Source organism: Canis lupus, chromosome 16 (genome assembly GCF_048164855.1).
Source record: "Canis lupus baileyi chromosome 16, mCanLup2.hap1, whole genome shotgun sequence".
Taxonomy (NCBI): Eukaryota; Metazoa; Chordata; class Mammalia; order Carnivora; family Canidae; genus Canis; species Canis lupus.
The window spans coordinates 13579042-13600833 of NC_132853.1; the positions used below are offsets into that span (position 1 = coordinate 13579042).

At 43.9% G+C, this 21792-nt stretch overlaps 2 protein-coding genes across 8 annotated transcripts in view; both read left to right on the forward strand.

Moving 5' to 3' along the window:
* ITGAE (integrin subunit alpha E) overlaps positions 1–6844 on the forward strand; it is a 67409-nt gene extending 60565 nt beyond the window's left edge. The window contains exons 30-31 of one of the 3 annotated variants that reach the window (XM_072778948.1): positions 2307–2411; positions 6709–6844. In XM_072778948.1, the coding sequence (XP_072635049.1) occupies positions 2307–2411; positions 6709–6729 (126 nt within the window). In that variant the 3' untranslated portion in view covers positions 6730–6844. Of the gene's footprint in view, positions 1–2306; positions 2412–3074; positions 3397–6708 lie in introns of those variants that run through there. The other 2 variants (XM_072778947.1, XM_072778949.1) reach the window with 2 other exon arrangements.
* P2RX5 (purinergic receptor P2X 5) overlaps positions 6792–21792 on the forward strand; it is a 29055-nt gene continuing 14054 nt past the window's right edge. For 2 of the 5 annotated variants that reach the window (XM_072778959.1, XM_072778960.1), the window contains exon 1: positions 19452–19725. In XM_072778959.1, the coding sequence (XP_072635060.1) occupies positions 19589–19725 (137 nt within the window). In that variant the 5' untranslated portion in view covers positions 19452–19588. Of the gene's footprint in view, positions 6929–19451; positions 19726–21792 lie in introns of those variants that run through there. The other 3 variants (XM_072778958.1, XM_072778957.1, XM_072778961.1) reach the window with 3 other exon arrangements.

A 21792-nucleotide genomic window follows, 5' to 3' on the forward strand; every position in this document is an offset into this window, starting at 1 on the left:
TAGCGTTTCTTCTACTTGAAACTGTCCTATTACACCACTGTGACCTTGAGACTTCCTTACATTATTTTCCTAAACCCAGATTCTCAAGTCCTTCCCCCCTGCAATCCTCTACTTCACTCTTCCATAGAAGAAAAACCTGCTCTCTTCATGTTGTTCCTCCTCCTCTGTTGCTTTGCTCCCTCCTTTCTCAAGGCCCAGAACTTACTTCTATTCAAAATAATTGAATCAAATAGTTGCCTGGAAGGTCAACTATAGGAAGTAACTGACATTTATTACTTAATTGGAAGAGGCCTTAAAGGTAAATTTGTTTAGGGGTGCCTGGGTGGCTCAGCTGGTTGAGCGTCCAGCTCTTGGTTTCAGCTTAGGTTATGATCTTGGGGTCAAGGGATCAAGCCTGCAACAGTCTCTGCTTAGCACAGAGTGGAGATTCCCTCTTCCTGGAGATTCCCTCTTCCTCCCCATGTTTGCGTGCTTGCTCACTATCTCTCAAAAACAAACAAACAAACAAACAAAAACCCCAAAAAACCCTTAAAGGTAAATTTGTCCAGCTTTCCAATCTATACAGAAATTATCTCCAAAGCCCTCTGACCTTGGTGCTTAAGCACATGTGTGAAAAGACCTCAGTGTTTTGGGCAGAGAAGTCTTGGTGGCCCTCTGGCCCCACCTGACTCTTGAGAAGCTCTGGCCATGGTCTGTATGCAGAACACAACTTGGGAGGGCCATAAGTGGGTCTTACTTGGGAAGCAGTGTCCTCTGAGCTTTCCAGCTGAGTCCTGCTAGTGAGAAGAGAGCTTAGGCTCTTGAAATTGAGACAGCCTTTAGACAACAATGCTGGGATGGCTTCTAATAGAAGAATGCTATAAGTACTGTTGACTCTTGAACATGAGGATTTAGGGGTTCCACCTCCCCACATAGTCAAAAATCCATGTATAACTTTGATTCCCCAAAAACTTTTCTAATAGTGTACTGTGGACCAGAAGTCTTATATTCAAGGATTCTTTTGGTATATCTAGCTCAGAGATTCTTTAGCCATGACCAGTCTACTAATGAGCCCATCAAAGGCATTCTTCATTTCTGTTACAGTGCGGTGTTTTTTGTTTTTTGTTTTTTGTTTTTTTTAAATCTCTAGCATTTCTTTTTGGTTCTTTCCTGGGATTTTCATCTTTCTGCTTACGTTACCTATCTATTCTTTGTCTTTGTTCTTGCATGCTGTCTACTTTACCCATTAAAGCCCTTACCATGTTAATCATAGTTGTTTTAAATTCCAGGTATGATAATTCAAACGTCCTTTCCATTTCTGGTTCTGATGCTTGTTTTGTGTCTTCAAATTGTGTTTTTTGTCTTTTGGTATGTTTTATAATTTTTTTTTCCTGGTAATTTTTTCCTGATAGCTGGACATGATGTACTAGGTAAAAGGAACTGCTGTAAATAGGTCTTTACTAATGTGGTGAGGTTTGGGGAAGGGAAGTGCTCTACCATCCTATGATAAGGTTTCAGTCTCTTAGTGATCCTATGCCTCTGGGCTGTGAACTTCACAAGTGTTTCTCATTTGTTTTTCAACCCCCTTAGGTGGGACAATATATCTAGAGTGGGCTTGAACTAGGTATTTCTCTTATCCCAGCTCAGTTAGGCTCTGGTAATACCTTACTTAGCAGGTTAGGCTCCATTAACTAGTTTCCCTGGAGGGTAGGCCAAACAGAGTGCTCTGGCTATTTCAGAATGGTTCCTTTTCTTCTCCTCTTCCCAGAAGCACAAAGGGATTTTTTCCAGTATTTACTGTAGGAACCTAGTAAAGTTCCTGGAGGAAAATATTCTAGTGTTGGGGGCTCCTTTATGACTGGGTTCCCTTGGGTTTTTAACTCTTGAAAGTTGTCAGTACTGAGCTGCTTGTAATTGATCAGTTACAGATCAGGTTTTCTTACCCCAGCACTGGGAAGCCTCTACTCCCTGTATTTATCTATCTATCTGTCTCACCAGTCTTGGGGGCAGCAGTTTGCCAAATGTCCTTCCTTCTTAGGAAGTCAAGAAGAGTTGTTGATTTTTCAGTCTGTTTAGCTTTTTACTTGTTAGTACAGGGTGGTGCTTACCATGCACTCTACATGTGGGACCAGAAACTGAAAGTCTCATTAGATAATTTTAGATGCCGCATCAGGAGACATTTAGCTTACCTCTTTATTGTCATCAGGCCTTGGTCAATATACAGAATGTTGCCAAGTTTTCATATTTTGCTCCTTACAATAACATGTAGAATTGTTTTCTCATCTGCTTTAGCAGACATATTGGATGATCTCTTTGTCTTGTTCCAGATCACTGTCATCTTCCTGAAAGAGAAGTATTATTTACCTGTCATCATTGGAAGCGTTCTTGGTGGCCTTTTGGCTTTGATTATGATCACAGTCATCCTATTCAAGGTCAGTTCTACTCTTGTGAAATAATAGTACAGAAAGATTTTCCTAAAACGGAGGTGATGATCATTCTCCTATTTAAATCCTTTGCTTTCCTTCTCCTGTTTTTTTTTTTTTTTTTTTTAAGATTTTATTTATTTATTCATGAGAGACACAGAGAGAGAGAGAGAGAGAGAGAGGCAGATACATAGGCAGAGGGAGAAGCAGGCTGTCTACAGGGAGCCTGAGTTGGGACTCCATCCCAGGACCCCAGGATCATGCCCTGAGCCAAAGGCAGATGCTCAACCACTGAGCTACCCGGGTGTCCCTCTTTGTGAGTTTCTTGATGTATGAGGCCATACTATCCATAATAGGTTGCATACTTTTACATAAATAAGATCCATTACAGCTAAAACTATAATACTTTGCAGAATTTGTTAAGTTAAAAACGTTAAGGAGCTTTGGGGATTCAAAGGAAGGTGATTTTTCGCTTCTGACTGGAGAATGAGCACCAAAAAAGGCTTGTGGAAAGGCAGCATTTAAGACAGATCTTGAAGGATCCAATTATCAGGGAGAGATTCAGAGGAGGCATGAAAAGCAGAGGATTATAGGAGCTATTTTGGCAACAACTATATAATGGTTTTCTAAAATATGTGGGTATCTTAGGGTACTTCCCCTCTTATGTTTTAGTGTGGCTTTTTTAAAAGAAAATACCAACACCTGAACTTGGACAACACAAGGAATGCCCAGCTGAAATCAGAGAATCTGCTAACAGAAGAAAATTAGGACCAGCTTCCTCATCTCTTGGGAGAGAACGTCAACCAATCTTCAAACTTCTAGAGACTTTGTGTTGTTCCTTTTTTTTTTTTTTTTTTTTAAGATGATCTAGAGTAGAACCCAACAAATTGTGGAATATTGTTTTTTAACCATACATTGTCCCAAAAGTGTGTGTTGTACAGAAAGTAAACTTGGGGAACATATAATATTAAATAAAGTTAAACTCTTTTCTTCACTGAAGTGCCTTTAATATGGAAATATAATATACTTTGCGTGTTTTTTCCCCCCAAGAGGAGGTATAGCAATTTCTAACCTTATTTGCCTAAGAATGTTTTTTCTTGTTATTTCTATTAATGTCTCCCAACATAGTGTTCTACAAAGTACATCATGGCAGACAGTGGTCAGAAGCATTTGTAAGATCTTAGATCTAGATTTCTAAGATGTTGCCTAAAATTTCAAGTCAGGCCACAAAAAAGCACCACCTATAACAAATGTAAAACAAAAGTCACCAAAACAGGAACTAAGGAGGTGAGGAGAAAACCAAGACTTTGTTCTGCAGTTTCATTTCTGTTGTATGTATGAATAACTATTTAATGCACTGTGCTGATTCTTACCCAGCTTCCTGCTAAGTGAATTGCTCGGGGAGACTTTTGCTCCTTGGTAAATAAATACTGTCACTGGGAGAGGGCACTCTTCCACAGGAAGGGATGGAAACTGGCCTGGGTGATTAGCACCTAGTTACAGTCTGGCTTTGTTCTTAGTATCTTATTTTTATGCCCCATGCTATTAAAACTTGACCCCATCTCCCCATTCTTAATCCTGCAATGGAGCAGTCTTTGTTTTTTTCATGGATCATAAAAGTTATTGCAAAAATTTGTGTATTGGAACATAATGTAGAAAGTAATCCTTCTTTATCTAATTCAGATGCTTTCATTATTTCTTTTTAACTTTTACTTTTTTCTGAAATTTATATGTGTAAAAGGTATGAATTAGGGACTGAGTTTTGTTTCTTTTTTTCCCCAGAAGCATAACTTTCAGTGCACCACTTACTGAAATAACTACCTCCTTTGCTTATCCACATTCTCCCATATCACAGGGCCTAGAAAGCTTTAAACATTTCCCAGACTCCCTTGCAGTGGTTTTCTAGTTTTACGTTTTGCCAGCATCAGGCACTTGCATGAAACTAAAGGTGGAAAGACAAATGTTTTTCTTTTGGCTGCAGCAACTGTGGTGGCAGCAGATGAGTACAGACCCCTCTGCAGCAGACACTGTAGCCTCTGGTGGTGGTGGCAGCTTCCTGCAACTCCTGACTTCTGGGTGATACCAACACCTCTATTTTTATTTTCAAGCCATCCTGACAAATTTGAAACATAACTCTCTTTATTAAATCCCTTTCTGCTTGAAATATCTAGAGTAGTTTTTGTTTTCTTGTTGACCTTGAGTCTAACAATATTTCCAATGAATTACAGTTGTCTCTATGTCATTTGTTGAAATGCATATTAATAATTTGAAATTATGCTATTTTTTAAAAGATTTTATTTATTCATGAAAGACACACACACACACACACACACACACATAGAGAGAGAGAGAGACAGAGAGAGAGGCAAAGACATAGGCAGAGGGAGAAGCAGGCTCCATGCAGGGAGCCTGACGTGGGACTCTATCCCGGGTCTCCAGGATCACGCCCTGGGCTGAAGGTGGCGCTAAACTGCTGAGCCACCGGGGCTGCCTTGAAATTCTGTTATTCCTTGTGAAATTCATACATACACATACAAATTCTGGAAATTTAATTTTGTTTCGCTGATATTTTTGTTCGTGTACCACAGTACCACAACTGAAGGAACACTTTTTAGCATTATGCAAATGATAAGTTTAAAATAGCACAAAAGATATCTAAAAAATGAAAAGTCTCCCTCTTCTCTCTGCCTCCAGTCTCTTTCCAAAAGCAGCCACTGTTTAATACATTTTTCGATAGTCTTTAAAAATATTCCTATGTGTATATCAACATAAGCTTTCTCTCTATAGATATATTTCTTTCTCTATATATAAACCTATATACAAATGGAATTACATTGTATGTGGTGTCCCACCTCCTGCTTTGTCATCTAATAGATTCTAGGTATCTTTCAGTAGCAACATCTGCAGATCTACCCTATTCTTTTTAGCAGTTCCATAATACACTATGTTGTATTTACTTAACAAAGTAGATATTTAGGTTGTTTCCATTTCATTTATTGATTTATTGATTTATTTGATTTATTCATAAGAGATACACAGAGAGAGAGGCAGGGACACAGGCAGAGGGAGAAGTAGGCTCCCCTCAGGGAGCCTGATGTGGGACTCATCCCTGAACTCCAGGATCATGTCCTGAGCTGAAAGCAGAGCCCAACCACTCAGCCATCCAGGCATTCCTCCTTTTTTTATTACAAAGAAAAGATATGGTGAACATCTCTAAACATGTATCCTGCCTACTATGCTTTTCAAGTATATTGATGGGTAAGTTCCTAGCACAATTATTGGCTCAGGAATTGCATGCATTTAAAATTTGGATAGATGAAATAAGTCACAGAAATGGAAGGCACAGGATGGGGATTAAAGTCCGTGGTATTGTTATAGCATCATGTGGTGACTGATGGTAGCTATGCTTGAGGTAGGCATAGCATAACATGTAGAGTTGTTGAATCGCTATGTTGTATACCTAAAACATTGTCAGCTATACTTCAATTAAATTTTGTTTTGATACATGATGGCAACCTCCAAAAAGTTTTTACCAGTTTATACCACTGTGCACCTTGCCACCACTGGCATCATCAAACTTTAACTATTTTGCTAACCTGATCATTGTGAAAAATTGTATCCAGTTTTTGATACCAGTTTTCATTATTATAATGTTGCAGTAAATTTTGATACCTGATAGGACATTTTCATTCTTAAGAAAATTACTGATTATATTTTTTTCAGGTAATTTTAGTGTCTGTGTTTCAAATATACAGAAGAAGCCCTTTGGAGTTTTATTTATTTATTTTTTTTTTAAATTTTTTTTTAATTTATTTATTTACGATAGTCACAGAGAGAGAGAGAGAGAGGCAGAGACACAGGCAGAGAGAGAAGCAGGCTCCATGCACCGGGAGCCCGACGTGGGATTCGATCCCGGGTCTCCAGGATCGCGCCCTGGGCCAAAGGCAGGCGCCAAACCGCTACGCCACCCAGGGATCCCCCCTTTGGAGTTTTAATTTAAATGTACAGATTGGGTTGGGAAGAATTGCTTACTTTACAGTGTTGTTTTCCTACTAAAAAATGGCATTTCCTCACTTGCTGAGATTTTTAAAAACACCCTGCAGCCAGGTTTTATAATTTTCTTCAGAGATCTTAATTTATGAAGACTTATTTCTAGCTGTATTTTTTCCCAGCTGTATTATATTTTTAATTACTACTATGAACAATATCTTTTTCCCCTGGCTGATTATAGGGCTTGTATTTAGAATAATTTGTTTTGAATATTTGTCTTATCTGGCCATCTTACTGAACTTTTTTTTTTTTTAAGATTTTATTCATTTATTCATGAGAGACAAAGAGAGAGACAGAGACATAGGCAGAGGGAGAAGCAGGCTCCATGCAGGGAGCCCGATGTGGGACTCGATCCAGGGATCCCAGGATCACGCCCTGAACGAAAGACAGACAGATGCTCAACCACTGAGCCACCCAGGCGTCCCTCTTCTTTATATTTCTTATTTCAGAGGATTTGCCTTTGAACAAAGAAAGAGGTAAGTTTGCTTCAATATTTCCCTGTTGTTGGGCTCAGGAGTTATGTCTAAATTTTCAGTGTTACAGGTAACTTGCAACCCATGCGTTTATACTTTTTTTTTTATTATTACAAATAAGACCCTACTGTCATTGTAACAGTCAAGCCTTATATTGACCACCTGTGAGCTATTAACTGATAGCTGTGCTGATCTGACTGGAGTTAAGCCAATGCAATTGTAGTTAAGAGACTAGATGAGGGTCCAGTCTGAAAAGGAAGACACTTAAAAAGAGACATGATTAGATTTTACAAATTTATGTGTTATAGCTTGGGCCAAGGCCTGTCTTTATTCTAAAAGATGCCTTTCAGGGCACCTGGGTGGCACAAGCAGTTAAGCATCTGCCTTTGGCTTAGGTCATGATCCCAGAGTCATGGGATCAAGCTCTGTGTTGGGCTCCCTGCCCAATGGGGAGTCTGCTTCTCCCTCTCCCTCTGCCTCTGCTCCTGTGCTCTCTCTCTCTCACTCTGTCTCTAAAGTAAAAAAGTAAAATCTAAAGAAAAAAATATTAAGTAAAAGATGACTCTCTAATGCCAGGCACTTTCCATTTCCTGTTTACCCTCCTCTGCCTGGGAATAGGAAGTGCCAAAGCTCATATAGATCTAGGACAGTGGGTCATGGCCACTGTCTTGACCAGATAAGGACCAAGATTAGGTCAGACTGACACCAGCATGGAGAAAATGCCCCTCATGATTTCTCTATTTTCATTTCCCCTCTTACAAGCTAGTGACTATAGATTCAAATAACATTTTTCTCTTGTGATAACATTGGAACTTTGGATTTGATTGTTGGAGAGATGACATCATACAGATGTGAAAACCTAAATCTGTCAAACGTTTTAGGCCTAATTAAATTTTGAGAAAGGGATGCTTCATATAGCTAAGCCCAGAAGCCTCACATTATCCACATATCTATGCATATCTCTACCCCTACTAAGGAGGGATATTTACTTAAGATCAGGCTATAGGTATTTTTGGGTCTCCTAGCTATAATTAGTAATGGTAAACCTTGTAATAGTGCCAGAATTCTACCATTACTTTTTTTTAAGATTTATTTTAATGAGTTTATTTATTTGACAGAGAGAGAGAGAGAGCACACACAAACAAGGGGTAGCGGAAGAGGGAGAAGCAGGCTCCCCACTGAGGAGGGAGCACAACATGGGGCTTGATCCTAGGACCCTGGGATCATGATCTGAGCTGAAGGCTTCACTGACTGAGCCACCCAGGTGCCCCTTTTTTTAAAGAATTTCTCTTTAAGTACTCTGTACACCCAGTGGGCCCAAGCCTGCACCTATGTAAGATCAGGAGTTGCATGCTCTACTGACTGAGCCAGCCAGCCCTGCTACTGCTTTTAAGAACAGATTTAGTAAGTGGAATCAAGTGAAACTTTTTTTTATCTGAATTTTTAAAATTTAAATTCAATTAATATATAATGTATTATTAGTGTCAGAGATAGAGTTTATTTTTTAATTTTTATTTTTTTTTTATTATTTTTTTTTAAATAAGTTTTTTTTAACATATTTTTTTATTTATTTTTTATTTTTTAATGATAGTCACAGAGAGAGAGAGAGAGAGGCATAGACACAGGCAGAGGGAGAAGCAGGCTCCATGCACCGGGACAGAGATAGAGTTTAGTGATTCATCCGTTTTATATAACACGCAGTGCTCATCACATCCCGTGCCCTCCTTAATGCCCGTCACCCAGTTACCTCATCCCCCACCCTTCTCCTCTCCAGCAACCCTCAATTTGTTTCCTGTGATTAAGAGTCTCTTATGGGGATCCCTGGGTGGCGCAGCGGTTTAGCGCCTGCCTTTGGCCCAGGGCGCGATCCTGGAGACCCGGGATCGAATCCCACATCGGGCTCCCGGTGCATGGAGCCTGCTTCTCCCTCTGCCTGTGTCTCTGCCTCTCTCACTGTGTGCCTATCATAAAAAAAAAAAAAAAAAAAAAGAGTCTCTTATGGTTTGTCTCCATCTCTGATTTTGTCTTATTTTTTCCTCTCTTCCCCTATGCTCCTCTGTTTTGTTTCTTAAATTCTACATATGAGTGAGATCATTTGATAATTGTCTCTCTCTGATTGACTTATTTTGCTTAGCATAATACCTCTAGTTTCATCCATATTGTTGCAAATGGCAAGATTTCTTTTTTTTTTTTTTTGATGGCTGAGTGGTATTCCATTGCAGATATATACCACATCTTTATTCAACATTTAATCACTTTAGGAAGAGTAGTTCTAATATCAGAGTTCAGGAAGTAGCTGGATGCACCTAAATAGACAATTCCCAACCACAGTTGACTAAGTTGACTCTGACCAATGGAAAGATATTTTGGAAAGTACATAAATAATAACAGTGTTGTAGATCATAGCAAAAAGTGAAAAACTGGGGCGCTTGGGTGGCACAGTCAGTTAAGCATCAGGCTCTTGGTTTCAGCTCAGGCCATGATCTCAGGGTTGTGAGGTCGAGCCCCACCTCAGATTCCACTCTCAGCATGGAGTCTGCTGGAGATTCTTGCTTCCTCTGCCCCTCCCACTTGTGCTCTTTCTCTTTCTCAAATAAATCTTAAAAAAAAAGTGAGAAATTGCCTTTGTCACACCCTGCCTCATCAGAGGCCCTCCTTAGAAGCTGAGGTGAACTGGTTTAGCATATATCCTTCCAGGCTTTATTCTGTACATTTATAAGTATTCACATATATACATAAATAGTATATAGTTTTGGGGTTTGTTTTCTTTAACACAAATAGAATCATATGTTCTGCCATTTGTGGGAATTTGTGACCATTTTCAAGGAACCAGTGTCAGAGAAAAAATGCTGCTGTCCAATGTGGGTAGAGTAGATAGGAAGAGGTGACACCTTGGGTTAATTAGTCTTTGGGGAATTAACAAATTTGCATGGCTCTTTACAGTTTATAAAGAGACCCTTTAAACTTTTTCCAAAAATGCAATTAAAGACATTTTTGTAATTGTACATTGCCAAGAAGCTTTCCAGAAGGACTGAGCCATGTTACATGTTTAGCAGCATGAACATGTTCTGAGATCTCTGTTTTTTTTAACTTTATGCTTAATAGATGTATAATCATTGCTTTAGTTTACTGGCAAGACCATGTATTTTCCCACAAAATAAGATGATTTTTTTTTCCCCTCTGTGCTTTATTTTTTCTTTCTTATCTAGTTTATTTATTTATTTTTTTTTCTTTTTTTTTTTTTTTTTTTCTTATCTAGTTTAAATGTGGCTTTGGTGTTTGGTATTTTCTCATTAGCTCTTCTGAACTGCACCATCTTCTAGGATAGAAGTAAGAGGTGTATTTCTCCCTCTGAACTTTGGAGCCTCTGGGCAAGTAAGAGTGATTTGACTCAGATAGAATAGGAGCAATGTGACCTCCAGAATGGAGGAACTGAGTCAGACAAATTTTGCTGGTGGGCATTAGGAAGCAGTGGTCCATACTGGTGGTCTAAAAGAGAAACTCAGGACGCCTGGGTGGCTCAGCGGTTGAGTGCCTGCCTTCGGCCCAGGGTGTGATCCTGGAATCCTGGGACCAAGTCCCACATCAGGCTCCCTGCATGGAGCCTGCTTCTCCCTCTACCTGTGTCTCTGCCTCTCTCGCTCTGTGTGTCTCTCATGGATAAATAAATAAAATCTTAAAAAAAAAAAAAAAAAGAAAGAAACTCTTCTAAGTACCACAGAGAAACCAGGAAAATGGTGGCAACCTCCAGGAGAGCCAGCTGGAGGCCCTGCTCCTCGTTCCACTTCTATCCTGAAAAGAGGATTCTGGGACCCTATAGCAAGTTGCAGTTCTCAGGGCAGAGCTGGGAGGGAGGTGATTGAAGATGTGGTCTTTAGGGGATGTCTCCTCTTTCTGTCCAGGGGGCCTGGACTCACCCTGCCTAGAGTGCTGGCAGATGTTCTCAGGCTCTTGGTCTTGGTTTCTGGAGTTTGACTAGTATCCTGCTCTGGTGTAATCTTTTTTCTCTTTAGAGCTGTGAGGTCAGAGATTAAGGTTGGAGTGCTAGGGTGGGAGAACCACTTTGATTCTGCAAACCTTTTAGATTTCCTAGTCTAGGAAAAGGCTACCAGCCTAATTCCTGGATTTCTACATGGAGGCTTAGGGTACTTTGCCCAATGATGAACTCACCCTGCAGATTAGCTAGCTAGTGAAGAACACTAGTACCTCTAAGTCAGGGATTTCTAACTTTTTTTCTGTGCCATATACCCCTTTGGTGGTCTGGTGAAACCTAGGGACCTGTTTTTAGATTTTTTTCCTAACATTATATTATGAAAAGCTGAATTTTGCAGTTGTGAACACCTATCTACCCACCATCTAGTTTCTTACATTAACATTTTACACTATGCTTGCCTTATCACATATTTTCCCATCTATCCATTCATCAGCTTGTTTTCAAATACATAAAAGTTTACAATGAACCAATTATATAGAAATACAGTAATCAGAGTATTAGAGATACATGTGCTTCTTTATTAAAGTGTTAAAGCAGCAGGTCTAATAACTACTCTTCTTTCAAAGTAGTCATGGGCTTAAAATGTATTTTGAGATTGTTAGGTTTTTTTAGAAACTAAATGGAAATGAGACCGCCAAGGCAAGCGAGGGTCCAAGAACAGATTTTATTGCAGGCACCCTCGGGCGAGGTTCCACGACTCACGGGGGAAAGAGTGAGTCTAGGAAGTCGCAGAGTGAGTCGAGGAAGTCGCGCCAAGACAAGGTGGTAGGGGGTTTACATAACGTTGTAAGGCAGAACGGTTTCCTATTGGTTGGCTCATATGCAAAGGAAGGATTGCAATCCAACCAGAGTGACCCTCACTATGCAAAGGAAGGATTGCAATTCGACCAGTCAAAGGTGACTTCCTCCTCTGGGGTTTGAAGGGCATTGGGTTTGGTTGGGGAAGTCCAAAGGAGAGGTGTAAGGGTCTGCTCAAGCTGTCAGCAGGTCATTGGTCCATTGGCGTCCCAAGTGGAGGTGGTGACAGGAACCTCAGCCATTTTGGCGTATCCGCCATCTTGAGGAGTTTCCCTTCCCGCCTGGCCCCAACAGAGATTATCTCCAATAACTGTAATGTGAGAAGATATCTCTAATTTCTATCGGTGCCAAGAGACAGATATTGCTAATACTGCTGTGGTTTGTTGCCTATGTTCATAATTAAAGGAAATGTTAAATTTCAGTTAAAGAGCAGTAAAAAAATATATAACATATTTCTCATCCAACTTCACAGACCTCCTACTTCCATTTAAGAAAAGCAGTGTCCTACCCTGGGCTTTGTACTTTTGCAGCTAATCTTAATGACCACTCCAGAGACTTTTAGCTCTGTTTTATGGAGGAAGAAACAACCCCATACATCTAGTATATAGAAGAGCTGTTGGAACAGCAGCAGATTTTTGGATTTCCAAACCTAATGATTTTTTTCCACCAAAGCTTCCTGACAGACTTGGCAAGGCTGAAGTGAAAGTCCTGGGTAGAGTGGTGGTTTTCAGAGTTTTCATAGTGACACTGTTAATGGAAGGAACTAGATGGTGGGTAGACAGGTGGGCACAAGAGTTACAGGTGGAGCTCAGCATTTTGGGTTCCTTGGCCCTGCCCACTAAAGGCTCTTGAGGCGCTAGTCCAGCTTGGGCCTGAATATCTGCTTTTTAGGCAAGCATCCAGATGATTTTCATGCAAGAGTCACACCCCCTGGGAGATACTAGCTGTAAGATCAGAGTTTGTTCATCTGATTATGCTTTGTCAATGGATAGGTCTTATTAGCATAGACTTGGAGTCTTGATGACGAAAAAGTTGCTTCGGGAGAAAAATTTAACTTAATGTTCTGGCAGAATTATGTCTGAAATCTATGAGTATGCACACAAAAATAAAGGCTTAGTCACTCTGTCCTCAGACACTTAAATATGCAGGTTAATGGCCAGAGGCAGGGTGATCAGGAATCAATCCATCCTCCCTCCCTTTTTTCCTTCCTTTCTGTGCTCCTCCCCCTCTTATCATTTCACAAGGCTCCATGACAATCTACTTGATGAAGGCTCTGTGATACAAGGAGTGGTAAAGGCCATTCCTGCACTCATAGTCCTCTATGACAGATATGTATCCAATGGTAACTCCCTATATTGTACAGATCCTGTCCTTTGGGAATTTAGAGAAGGCAAAGGATCCTGGAAGCCTTCATGAAGGAGACAGACCCCTTGAAGCTATGGAGGACTGAGGGGAGACCAGCTGTGGGCAAAAGCATGGAGGTTGGAAAATGAAGGGTGTGGTAAAGCATGCAAGCCAATTCAGCTGAAGCAGAGTGTGCATAATGGAGCATGTGAGGCTGGAAGGCAGGTGGGGATAGTAATTGCAATAAAGAGTAACCTAAGGAAGAATTGTGTATGAAGAACTATGGGAAGCCACAACTACTCACAGTGTATTTTTTTTTTTTTTATTATCACAGTGTATTTTTAATAAGAGGATTTCCTACTCATTTCATTTCATTACTACTTCAGTTCTGTGAATTTGAGAGTGGAGCGGAATAGAGGGGATGGAGGTGAGTTTCACAAAGCACTGTAGCACTGCAGGAGGAAGAACAAGGTGAGCTTGCTCTAAGACATACGGTATTGGAGTTGTTGCTACTGTGAGGGTTTGGTTGATGTGAGTTTGAATCTTTATCATTTTTAGTGCTCAGTGGACCAACATTTGACTCTATTCTTTTTAAGTATTTGATATCTCTGTAGAGTTTTTCCCCAGGTTGTATTTTGAGAACTAAGTAATGAATAACAACCCATCAATTAAGATAGGTCACAGAAATGATGGACTCAGAAATGCTTCCCACAGAGACAATCTTGCTTCTCCTGTTGATTATATTGAAATGACATTAATAATGCATCTGCTACTTCTTAAATGGACCAGTAATGTCTATTAATGGAATGTGTTTACCATAGCAGGACTGTTAGAGCAAAAGAACAATTAAAGGATAAATTTCTTTGTGGGGACTTTTGTGAAACCCTTTGCACAGCATGCCTTTCCTACTCTTGTCCCTTCTGGGCCATCCAGGATACTTAGGACTCTGAAGGAAGGACAGGTCTGCAAATGGTCCTCAAAGGCCTTCCTTATGTTGCTATGACCTCTGTTTGTGCCCTAGCACAGATTCAAATCTCCAACCTCTAGGCCTTGTGTGAATCCTCCTCTCCTTGTGGGTGGGAAGTAGAAACACATTCACTGTGGGTAAGTAATATCTGAACCTTTATCCCAAGAACCATATTATTTTATGGAATTTGTGTGTAGGGGAGTGTTTCTATTTGCCTTCCTTTAATTTTGTGGGGGAGAATGTTTTGGGTTTGTTAGCCTTCTCAGGCTAATAGAAAAGCTTCAGTGCTAGGGGAAGCCCTTATTACTAAGGCTAGAGGGGAAAAGGAGGAACCGTGTATCTTTGGAGGCCACAGGGTGACCAAATGATACCTTCAAGCCTCTGATAGAAACACAGTAATGCTATTGGCCACTCTCATGCAGCCACCCACCTGAGCCAGCCAGTGCTTTCCATTTTAGAAGCTCCTTCTCATCTCCTACAGAATGGGAGTTTTTCTTCATTAAAGGGGTGATTTCCTTGTAATTCTCCAGCCTCCAAGGCTCACTCTATTGCTCCATACTTCCTCCCTTATAATCTATAAAATTCATAGGAGAAGGAAGAGAGAATGATATGGGGAAAAGGTTGGAATCAGAGTCAGGAGGGCCCATTTTCCACTAAGTAGAAAGTCCAACACATTTCTTTAGGGGGACATATGGAGGCTCTGTTAGTTTCAATGTCAACACTTGAGAATCCACCACATTTTTTTTTTTTTTTAAAGATTTACTTATTTATTCTAGAGAGAACATGAGCAGGGGTAGGGACAGAGGGAGAAGGAGAGAATCCTTAAGCAAATTCCCTGCTGAGCATAGAGCCTGACAGAGGGCTTGATCCCAGGGCCAGAGATCATGACCTGAGCCAAAATCAAGTCGCATGCTCAACCGACTCAGCTACCCAGGTACCTCGAGGATCCACCATGTTTTTAACTAGAGATTGTCCCCAGACCCAGAGCAGACCAAGATGGCCGCAGCTGTGTGTCCAAACCACAGAGAGCAATAGGCTTAACGTGTTGGCAAGCCTCAGGAGCAAGTGAGATGATATAAAAAGAAAAAAATGGCATTTAGAAATTCACTTTATAATCCCCATCAGTTTACTGCTGGTACCTTAGGTTATTCAGCTAGACGAAGTCTTGTGAACTAGATGAGAATGGTTCACTCGCTGCCAATCCTCCTTTCAAGTGCACAACACTCATAATAAAGCATCATGTAGACTTTGGGAGAGGAGAGGGAAGGAATATGGTGGTAAATCAAGGAGGGGTTTTGACTACTCTGAAGACACGCCATTCACTCCTGACCCCTGACCCAGAAAGTCTAATTTCAAGGCACTTAGTCAGTTCTTGGCATGCCAAGATGCTCTCTGCTCCAGCAGCAGTGGGAGCTGCCACAGAAGGTGCCCATTCTCTTGACCCCTCACTCTGGCATCATGAGAAAATCTGTTGCCCTTTGAGGAGCCCTATTATGACTGGGCCTTGGCAGTGGTCTTCCTCCACAGTAGCAGGGCAAATGTGCAAGCTTACTAAATGTCATCCAGAGAAGCCACAAGTTCTAGAGGACTGAGCCCTGAGTGGATGGCTGGGAGACCTAGACCTTGTTCATCAGATGTGTAATGGGATTGACAGTCACCTCTCTGGCTGGGCTCACAGAGTGAGTCAAATGAGTTCATGTGGAAACTGTAAAGCACTGTGCTCATGGTAACAGTGAGATCACTGCTTGGGCTGGGGAGCCAGATCACCTGGATTTAAATTCTCGCTCAGATGCTTGCTAGGAGACATATCTAGCCCCTTAGGGGAAAAATAAGGATAATGACTATACCAACCACATAGGTGTTAGGGTTGTGATGATTAAATATGCCCATACACTTAATGGCATTTAGAAGAGTGTTGAGCAAGTAGTGTGTGCTGAGACATCTTCACTGGTAAAGATCACTGGACAAGGTGCTTGGGGGCTCTTAAAATTATGGAGATGGGATTAGGTAGAAACTGGAGAAACCGTCACTCAAAAGCAATAGGCAGTTTTCTTTTAAGTAGAGAATACATCTTGGTTTTGGAAATATCTCTGACTTTGAATTTTATAATAATGGAAGTATAAAAAGCATAGGTTCCTCCTCCCACTTTGGGTATATTGAGTGTCAAGCTGAACTTGTGGGGGTGATGAGCTGGCCTCCCTTATGGATGTAGTGCGCAGATACTTGGGTTTGCAGCTTTCTAGAAGCATTTTTCATGGTGTTTTGACTGTGACCCACAAGAAGAAATACATTCCACATCATATGCACACACTCATACTTCAAACACCAGTTTCTTGAAACTATGCCTACCCTACTTCCTTAATAAGCACACTGATATCTGTCTCTCTCTCTCCTTTTTTTTTTTTTTAAGATTTTATTCATTTATTCATGAGTGACACACAGAGAGGGAGAGGCAGAGACACAGGCAGAGGGAGAAGCAGACTCCATGTAGGGAGCCCAATGTGGGACTCAATTCTGGGACTCCAGGATCACACCCTAAGCCAAAGGTAGACGTTCAACTGCTGAGCCACCCAGGTGTCCCTGTCTCTCTGTTTTGGATATGCTGTTTGTAACCCAGTAAATTGATATCATGACCCACTGTGGGTCTGGACCTAGTAGTTTAAGATGCTTCCCTGTGAGTAAGCCCACAGGAGGGGTCTGGCCTGACACCTAAGAGTGTTCCTTTCCCCTCCTAGTCTCCCCCATGTGGTCCCTAAAGCTTTAGGATAGTTCTATCAGAAAGTGGAGCCTGGTCTTAGTTGAGTCATGGAGGTTCAGGAGGGGCTGCCTACACTGGTGGACAGATAAAAGCAGAACCCTTTCTCTAAACGCAGAGCGGCAGTTAGGATGAGCCACACACCCAGGGCAGGGGGCCTTGCATTTCAGCCTTGGCAGCAGCACACAGTAGGTACTCAGTAAAGGGCTGAGCAAGGAGACCAGGGGAGAGGGTCCTGGACTGGGGCTACTTGTAGGCTCTGCCCTCTGACCTGGGGCCTCAGTTACCCAACTTGTGAAATGAAGGCCCAGCTCTCTGTGCCTTCAGAACAAACAGGCCAGGCCACAAGCCCTGGAACTCGCTTTGGGGAGTGGAGGAACCCAATGTGGCACCGTCCTATATGCGGCTTAATGCAAGGGTAGGGGGCCTGGTGGGGGTGTTTTTCAGCCCAGCTCTTCTTCAGGCCAGATCTTGAGACCTCAAAAGGCTACCTTCCTCCTGGACTCAGGTTGATGGAATCTTTATAGGTGTGATGTCACCCATTGAGGCTGCCTCTCCTCTGAGTATTGGAAAGTCATGTGAGAGGAAGACTGAGGAAGAGGCTGGTAGGAATGTGAGGAAGGGAGGTCTGGTGACAATTCCCAAGCCTTCCCCCCAGGATGACATCAGCTTCTAAAATCCCCAGTCATGGAACCGCTGGGTAGCTCAGTGGTTGAGCATCTGCCTTTGGCTCAGGTCATGATTCCAGAGTCCTGGGATTGAGTCCCACATCAGGCTCCCCTTGAGGAGCCTGCTTCTCTCTCTGTCTGTGTCTCTGCCTCTGCCTCTGTCTCTCTCTCAATCTCTCTCTCTCTCCCCCGCATCAGGCTCCCCTTGAGGAGCCTGCTTCTCCCTCTGCCTGTGTCTCTGCCTCTGTCTCTCTATCTCTCATGAATAAATAAATAAAATCTTTAAAAATAAATAAAATTCCCAGTCATGACTGGGACAGAGTGGGAGCTCCATATCTCTCTCCTATTTAAAAAATCAGGCCTGAGTTTGTTCACTCACTCAGTGGACAAATACATATTGAGCTAAGATATGGCAGATACAGCAGTGGGCATAGGACACAGAGATGTCCAAAGGCAAGGTTCCCATACTACAGGAGCTTATGATCTTAGTGGGGACACAGTCAATAAGTAAACAAGATTCTATCCAAGAATAACCAGTGCTTTCAGGGAATAAGGAAGGGTAATGGGATAGAAAGTGACTGGGGTAGAGGCCAAATTTTGGGGGCTGTTAATAAGATACACCTTTTGAGGAAATGGCATTTGATTTTTTTAAAAAATATTTATTTATTCATGAGAGACAGAGAGGCAGAGACACAGGCAGAGGGAAAAGCAGGCTCCTCATGGGGAGCCTGATGTGGGACTCGATCCCAGGACCCCCAGGATCACGTCCTGAGCCAAAGGCAGACACGCTCAACCACTGAGCCACCCAGGTGCCCCAGGAAATGGCATTTGAATTTGATGAAAAGATGCAAGGATCTGTGCTTCCCAAATTACAATTTGAGAGCATGATTCCCAGGCCCCATCCTAGACTTATGGAATGAAAGTATTAGGGGCAGGGCACAGGGATTTTGCATTTTTCTTCCAAATGATTCTGTGCCAAACTGGACACCTACTGCCCTGTAGCTTTTACTTTTAGAGAGAGTCTCCTTAATGAACTTTCGGGACGCTTCCAACCCCTGGAGCCTATGGTTCAGGGAAGGGAACTTCTCAGAGGCAGGGTAGAGAGAGGATCAGGACCGCTTCTGGTCAGATGGCAGGATGTAGAAACACAGGGGCCTGCCTCGCTGTGGCTGTCACAAGTTCTAAAACTGATCTCAGAGATGCCCGCCTTCATCCCAGTGCCTGTTCCCTCTCATTTAATTTCACCTGTTGTGCGGAGGGGTACAGTTTGAGCAGCCTGGATTAGGCCCTTCTCTTGCTTTGCGAACATTTCAGACAGTTGGTTTGAACTCTCTCCCGGCATATTTTGTGATCCTGGGTCGTGGTTGCCTGCATCTCCACGCCCCCAGCCCACCTGTCTGTCCTAGGTGTGGTACAGAGTTCTTTATGCTGTGGGCGCTGGGGCCTGCTTGGCAACTGGCTCCCAGGGAGGCTGGGTTCTAGGCGAGCAGCGGGTGCCCTGGGAACACACACTTCATCACAGGGGTTACAGGAGCCACGAATCTGGCAAGACTCTCTCCCAGCCTGCGGTGGGAGGCTAAATGGTGGGTGGCTAAATCAAGCCCCGCAAATGCTCCTTATTCCCTCTTCACTTCCTGCGCTGTAGGTCCTGCCTCCCCTGGCCTCAGTTTCCCCATTTATTCAATCAATTCACCCCCCCACCCCAGAGTTGCTCTGGGAGTAGAAAACGTGGGGTTGCTTGAAAAGCTGCCCTTCCTCTCTCATCTCCTTGCCCCTGCTCCTCCAGTGCCAGATTTCTGATCTCTGGCCGGGGTGGGTGTGGGTGGTGGCTCTCGCGCGGCCTACGCCTTAGGGATGCCTGCAGGCGGGGAGGAAGAGGCGGCGGCAAGGTCGCTCCCAGCCTCCCAGCGCCACCACCCGCCGCCGCCCTCCCCCCCCCCCCCGCGCTCCGCCCCCCGCGCTCCGTCCGCTGCGCGCCCCCCGTGCTCCCCGCCGCGCGCCGCGCGCACCCGCCTGGCGCTCCAGCCCTTTGCGGACGCGGTGCCCAGGAGCCGGGGCAGACGGCCGGCGGCGGTGAGAGCGGCTCCCATGCGGCAGCCGCAGGGCGACGGGCCGCAGGCGCAGGTGAGACAGCGACATGGGGCAGGCGGGCTGCAAAGGGCTCTCCCAGGCGCTGTTCGACTACAAGACCGAGAAGTATGTCATCGCCAAGAACAAGAAGGTGGGCCTGCTCTACCGGCTGCTGCAGGTCTCCATCCTGACCTACCTGGTGGTGTGAGTTCTCCGGGGGCTCTCAAGGGCGGGGGAGGCTCTGGCCTCAGCTGTCCCCTCCAGGGCCCGGGGACTGATGTGCGGCCCCCGTGCTGGGGAAGGGGCTCTTGGGCGTGAGGGCGGCGGGTAAAGAGGGAGCCCTCTGTTTGCCCACCCGCCCCGGAGGTGATGAGCCCCTGGGAGACTTCTGCGTCCTTCATGGGGGCAGCTTCCGACTCACGGGCGGAGCTCTGGGTGTTAGGGCCACCCGAGGGGGAGAGGTGCAGGGGGCTAGGCTCCAGCTGTTGCCGCGAGAGCCTCCCTGGCCTGCTGGCCTGGTGCAGGCCCAGGCACCCGTTGGGTTATTTATAATCACGGAGCTCATGCTCTGAGCTCCTGGCTGGGGCAGCCCATCAGCAGGGCATGTCCCAGCGCTGCCTTCTGGTGGACTCACCCCACCCCTGGCTGGCCTCTCTGGTGTCGACAGGGGGTCCTGCCCAGAGGCCCTCTACCCTCACCCAGCTGGACTTCCCTTCCCCTTCACCCCCTCCCACCGTCAGGGGACAGGGCAGCTCAGCCAGGCACTGTTCAGAGCCCCAACCCCCAAGGAAGGAAGAAACAGGTGTTAGGAGGAAATGACACCACGTGAGTGGGTGGCACAAGTGCCTCTCTTACTGCCTCAGTGAATGCTGTTGAGGCCTTCCTATTTCCTGACTGGGGGAGCAGCACAGCTCTTCATGGGAGGGCCACTTCACTAGGAAGCGAAGTGCCCCTAGAGCTGCGTCCCCCAGGCACGCCAGTGCCTCCCCCCTGAGGGCCTTTGTACATGCTGCTTCTCAGCTGGCGTGCCTCTGCTCCTCCACTTGATTAGAGCCCACTGGTCCTTCAGACCCAGGTTCTTGAATAACTCCTCTGATATGTTCCAGAGGGATCGTTTCCTAAATGTCGGACTCCCATCCAGGTTGGGAACACCCTGAAGGCAGGCATGGCATCACCTAACTGCTTAGGAAGTAGGTGTGAAATGAATGTGTGTTGTTCCTTGAGCATTTGCCAAATGTTTCTGTCCAGGCTGTGCCCTTTATGTCCCACTCATTGTCACAGCCCTCTCAGGTTCCCTTGAGGACAGGAGAGTCTAGTCTAGGTCTGCCCCAGAGCTGAAGAGCCTGGGCACATCCTGGTGGGCACCTGCTACACAGAGAACCCTCACTGGCACCCTGGGAGGTACAGGGCAACCTCCTCCCGGCATAACTTCAGGCTGGCAGCCTCCTGCCCTCTCATGGCCTTCATTTTCCCCACTTTCCCAAGGGATTAATCTGGGCAGGCTCTGACCTTAACAGTAATATCCACAATAGGCTGATGGTTGTATTTATTTTCTTCCCTGGCTGGGTACTCACGGTGCTAAGCAATTTACATGTGCCATCTCATTAAAAAAAAAAATTTTTTTTTAATTTTGACATCATTTTATTTTTATTTTGTTATTTATTTTTCTTTTTTTAATAATAAATTTCTTTTTATTGGTGTTCAATTTACCAACATACAGAATAACACCCAGTGCTCATCCCGTCAAGTGCCCCGCTCAGTGCCCGTCACCCATTCACCCCCACCCCCCGCCCTCCTCCCCTTCCACCACCCCTAGTTCGTTTCCCAGAGTTAGGAGTCTTTATGTTCTGTCTCCCTTTCTGATATTTCCCACACATTTCTTCTCCCTTCCCTTCTATTCCCTTTCACTATTATTTATATTCCCCAAATGAATGAGACCATATAATGTTTGTCCTTCTCCGATTTACTTCATTCAGCATAATACCCTCCAGTTCCATCCACGTCGAAGTAAATGGTGGGTATTTGTCGTTTCTAATGGCTGAGTAATATTCCATTGTATACATAAACCACATCTTCTTTATCCATTCATTTTCGATGGACACCGAGGCTCCTTCCACAGTTTGGCTATTGTGGACATTGCTGCTAGAAACATCGGGGTGCAGGTGTCCTGGCGTTTCATTGCATCTGTATCTTTGGGGTAAATCCCCAACAGTGCAATTGCTGGGTTGTAGGGCAGGTCTATTTTTATTATTTATTTTTTAAAAGATTTTA